The sequence below is a fragment of the Montipora capricornis genome, chromosome 2 (genome assembly GCF_036669925.1).
Source record: "Montipora capricornis isolate CH-2021 chromosome 2, ASM3666992v2, whole genome shotgun sequence".
NCBI lineage: Eukaryota > Metazoa > Cnidaria > Anthozoa > Scleractinia > Acroporidae > Montipora > Montipora capricornis.
Genome location: NC_090884.1, coordinates 1,205,806 through 1,210,805, shown reverse-complemented (window position 1 = coordinate 1,210,805; position 5,000 = coordinate 1,205,806). Strand labels below are relative to the sequence as shown.

Below are 5,000 nucleotides of genomic sequence, written 5' to 3'. Positions count from 1 at the left end.
GTTCAAAATTCTTCAGCAAATCGTTGAAACTCAACCAGAACACTTGCATTCTTGGAACCCAAGACAGAACAGCCCGATAGGAGGTTAATTGAATTAGGCTGTTCTTTACATTGAGCCATAAAAGGGAAAACTGGTTATTATTTCAGTTAGGAGCGTATAAACCGAACTTGAACACAAGATACAAAAAAAAAATGAGAACAGGTATATTTCTGCTTTACAGAAACTTTTCATCCGATGTTTGGAAACAATTCTGGCACTATAAGTATGGAAACTGCTTTGTTTTCAACGGTGGTGGTGACACTCAGGATAGTGGAGCAAAGGTATCAATCCTGAAATCCAACAAACCAGGACCGTCACATGGTGCGTATATATCATATGAAAAACTGAGCAAATTGAGGAGGGCGCAGATCTGCAACACTGTCTACCACTTATTCCAACATAATCGTACAGCGCACTTCAGCTCTTTTTTCTTCTATTTGCATTCTGTACAAAACTACTACTTTGGCTGTTTTCGGCTGTTTGGTGTTTTCACGAAGTACCAACTTTTGTGTTAAGCTGAGGATCCCTCATTCTGTCAAAAATTTTTGCGACTACGCATACGATGCACTCAAAAAAGTCTCTTCGGATCTCATTTTTCCTACGGAAATGCTTGCGATCAAATGAAAACTGTTTGCAAATGCCATGATTGATTGCATGAGCATGTTAACTGACAATAATTATTGTCTTTTTAATCCAATGTTTCTTTTTTTCTATTTGCCAATGTGGGCTTGAAATATTGACTTTTTGTTGAGGGTTTTAAAATGGATTCAAGATTAAGAGTTATACAATGCATCGTGATATTAAAATGCAGGTCTCAGTTTGGAGCTTAATGTGGAGCAAGATGAATACATCGGTTTAATGTCTCCTGAAGCTGGGATTAGAATGGACATCTCGACACAAGAAGAAATGCCTTTTCCAATGGAGAAAGGCCTCAGTCTTGCACCGGGATATGCCACAATGATTGGACTTAGAAAGGTAAGGGCAGAACATTTCATTTCAATAAACAACTATAAAGGAAATATTAAGGACGGCGCCTACTAAGAGGGCCACATGTCGGTTGTCGGTTAAAATTTTCGACCTTTGTCGGTTGTCGGTGAATTCTAGTTAATTTTTTTGTCGCTAGTCGGTAATTTTTTCCTCGTTTTGTCGGTAGTCAGTAATATTTTTTAGACCTTTGTCGCTAGTCGGTTAACCCCATTCACACCCTCTACTAAGGTTTGCGCGGTTTACTGAATATGTGGGAAAAGCAGATCTTAACTAGTGTTATTGAAATCCAAAAAGAAAATTGGGGATAACCCCGCAGTTTTGGAAGAAAATTAATCAACAATATTTGTAAAAAGTTTTAAAATACAAAGCAATGTATGGCGTTCTTTTCCAAATTGAAGCTTACTTATCTCTGAAAAATGCGTGGTTACCCCCAATTTTCTTTTTGGATACCGAAATCACTTGCTAAGTTCTGCTTTCTCCGCAAAGTTTTGAACCGAGCAAAAATATCCCTGTATTAATAAGCACCAGCCATAGGAAATCCGAGTATCTCGAGATGCGTAGAATTAACGTATGCGCAATAACAATAGTAGGCACCGTCCTTAATTTTATCTAGAAATTAAGACGATCTCTACTTTACCATTCCGTAGGAAAAAATCGTACGAGAGGATCCTTTTGAGCGCCAACGATGTTTGAAGGATGTCACAAAAAATGAATCAAATTTGTACACGATTCACTTTGGAGCAGTCTATTCTACAACGGTATAACAATGACATTAACTTAGATTCAATCTTTTCCGGATGTATGGAAAAGAATATGTTAATATTTTAATCTCTTAATCTGATCTTCTCTGCCGGATATGGTTCAGTAAGGCGGTCTCGGTATAACTTTGTGAATTGGTAGAAGACCAGGAAAACAGATCGAGAAGAGAAAGAATGCAACGTTCACAAAGTAACGCGTTCAAAATGTCCATAACATACACGCTTGCTAATTCCTTTTCTTTGAATTTAGTTACGGCCACAAATTTTCCATGGAGTAGTTTTAAAATTAACTATGAAGGAAAGTTTGACCACGTGATCGTGGTCACATGATGTTTTCTATTTTTGGAATATCATGTTTCTTTCCAGAGATATTCAAGTTTTTGTTAAAAAATTGATGACGTAATAAACTACACATGACTGCAAACTTGGTAGCAGTAATCTACCTCAAGTAAAGCACAAAATGATACCCTCTATGCTGTTACCATGGCAACCCCTTTTTGCTGCTGGGTCTATTTTAACGCAGGATTGATTTTGTCGTTTGTTGTCGCAATAAGACATGCTCACTCTCGTTAAGCTTACCGTAAAGCATTATGGGCAGCACATGCATCATCTGCCTGTACTTATATATCTGTTCAAAATCCGAGATATTTGGTTCATTGCAAAGAGGGACTGGAAGGAGAGTGTTGCAATGGCAACATCTTAATGGGTGTCACTTAAATTTGGTGCCTTATCGGATGTGCATTACTGGTGCAAAGTTTGAACAACATCCATCCAATATTTTCGGAGATATTCTCAATTTTGTGATTTATTGCGGTCATGTGTACAGTTAATTAAATCAAAAGCATGATTATCTCTGAAACGAAAGAAGGTATTACAAAATAGAAAACACCATTTTTCATCATTTTGAAAGGTCTTTAAATTAAGTAAAGTTTCATAGGCACTTTAAATGCGACCACTCGGACTGGACTGGGGCTAGGGAATTTATCAAAGGAGCACGTTTGAGAATGGGCATAATCAATTAAAATAAGATCGTTATCTCTTGAATTAATTCAAATCGTTTTGTTGTTTTTCCAATCCAACCTTTTTGTTATAGGCTTGTAAAGAATCCTGCTTGGCTTACAATCAACGACAACATTGTGATTGCATGGAATACCGGTTTCCAGGAAGTGGCAAACATGTTTGTAACGTGTTAGACAAAGCCACAGGTGAGTCGATAACATCACGGTCCGAAAACTAAAAGCTCTCACTTCTTTAATACAGCAGCTATTATGCAAGACCCTTTTTAATAATTTTGTTTTTTGCAGCAAAATGTCTTGCTAAAGTTCAGCGGATGTTCAAAGAAAACAAGTTGAATTGTACCAATTCATGTCCACCGCCCTGCAGGTAAATAAAAATCATATCGTTTAGTGTGATACTTCAATTCTATCTTTTATAATCGTTTATGCCGTATCCTCTGGAATAACTGATGCTACTGGCGATAAGCGAACAAAATCAACCGGCAGATGTCCACCATCAAATTTTTCACGTTTTTCCTTTACAGAGAGGACGGTTTCAAGACGAGTTCGTCTTTCGCTATCTGGCCATCTGAGAAACACGAGGTAAATCGTATACCTAACACACATTGTATATACACTGCCGGGATGAGATTCTCTATACGAATGAATTTTGAAACTCTCAAAATCAAGCTAGTTTTGTATCAAAAGGGTCTGAGGCCGTCACAATTTATCCCTAAGTGTAAAACTCAATTGTTATGGCTGCACGTAATCTTTCGTAACAGCAAATTTTTAAATTGATACATAAGGCGTTTCTCAATGTATTTATTAGGGAAAATTTTCATATGTAGCATGAAAAGAGTTGGTTATTATTTCTGGATAGGGATCTTCAAGCTGATCATTAATTTAAAATGGCATATGGGGCCCTTCGCTGATTTGCGATTGGAAAATTTGCTAGTCGCAGGCAAATAACCGCAGACTGCCACGGTTCTAAGGCGTGATTTAAAATAACTTATGGTTTTTGCCAATGCCATATCTACCACTCTTTATTAATTAAGCCCTAACCCTTTTGAGCGCCCACATCTACCGAGCTTCTGGAAAAAAAGTACTGTTTTTTTCAAACCTCACTCAGTTCATTGCTGTTTTAATTTTGTTTCTCTTACAGCCAATCTATACAGCCAATTTGGAGAAAGCAAAAACGTTTTCACCGAGAAAAGATGAATCTCACAGGTGAGGAGGCACTGGATCTTCATAATTCAGAGTTTGACGATAAAACTGTGATGCACAGCGGAGCAGTCACCCAAATGACGACAATTACGTTTCTTTGTATTGCAGAAAAAATATTTGCAAAGTGCAAGTTTTCTACGAAGAGCTCAACTTGGAAAAGATAACGGAGCAGCGATCCTATGAGGTGAGCCCTGAAAATCAGCGTTGCCTGTCTAAATCATGGAAAACGAAAAAAATAAAAGTAAAATAAATTATAGAAATATTAATAATAATGATAATAATAAGTAAATAAGCCAATAAACAGACAAAAAAATTGATAATCAGTAGCTGATCAGCTCCGTTTTATGAAGACGCTTGATGACGCACTGCACCACGGCAACGACAAAGCCACAAAGCAATTTTTAATTCATTTCTTTGTTATACTCCGCAAAACTACAACGTGAAATACCGTATTTCAATTGTACTCGATTACCCAAGGCCGCGACGTTTATTAAATTTTGAGCGTCTCCGATTCGGCTTTTATTCAAAGGCGGCGTTTATTTCAAAATTATGTTTCTTAAATCATTGACAACAATTACCGTAACGGTACATGCAGATCGTTTGAAAATGTATTGTTTAAAACAGAAACTTGTTTAATTAAAGTTCCAGAGAAGTGTCGGCCTCGTTATAAATGTTTGCACATTGCAATGCTGAAGAAAGAGCTACAAATATGGCCATGCACTTCGAACTTAAAAACATCTTCATAGGAAACTGAATTTCCAAGGCTGGTTTGGATTACCGAGTTGTAGCGTGTATTCAGTGTTTTTTTCTTACAATCCTCGAATAAACGCCGCATTCTTTGGTGGGGCGTTTATTGGTACTCATAGTTTCCTGCCCTCTTAATGGCAGGCGGCGTTTAATCGCTTAAATACGGTAACCAAATTTAAGGTTTTGAAGACAGAGTGAACATCACAACTATGAGTTGTTCATTCTCTATTTTCACTTCATTCCCCTTGTA

At 37.3% G+C, this 5,000-nt stretch overlaps 1 protein-coding gene across 4 annotated transcripts in view; it reads left to right on the top strand.

The window, feature by feature from the left end:
- LOC138038358 (amiloride-sensitive sodium channel subunit alpha-like) overlaps window positions 1-5,000 on the top strand; it is a 19,949-nt gene that overhangs the window by 13,499 nt on the left and 1,450 nt on the right. For all 4 annotated transcript variants that reach the window (XM_068884177.1, XM_068884173.1, XM_068884175.1 and 1 more), the window contains exons 5-12: window positions 221-360; window positions 851-1,014; window positions 1,674-1,784; window positions 2,878-2,989; window positions 3,089-3,167; window positions 3,325-3,382; window positions 3,942-4,006; window positions 4,112-4,187. In XM_068884177.1, the coding sequence (XP_068740278.1) occupies window positions 221-360; window positions 851-1,014; window positions 1,674-1,784; window positions 2,878-2,989; window positions 3,089-3,167; window positions 3,325-3,382; window positions 3,942-4,006; window positions 4,112-4,187 (805 nt within the window). The remainder of the gene's footprint in view (window positions 1-220; window positions 361-850; window positions 1,015-1,673; window positions 1,785-2,877; window positions 2,990-3,088; window positions 3,168-3,324; window positions 3,383-3,941; window positions 4,007-4,111; window positions 4,188-5,000) is intronic.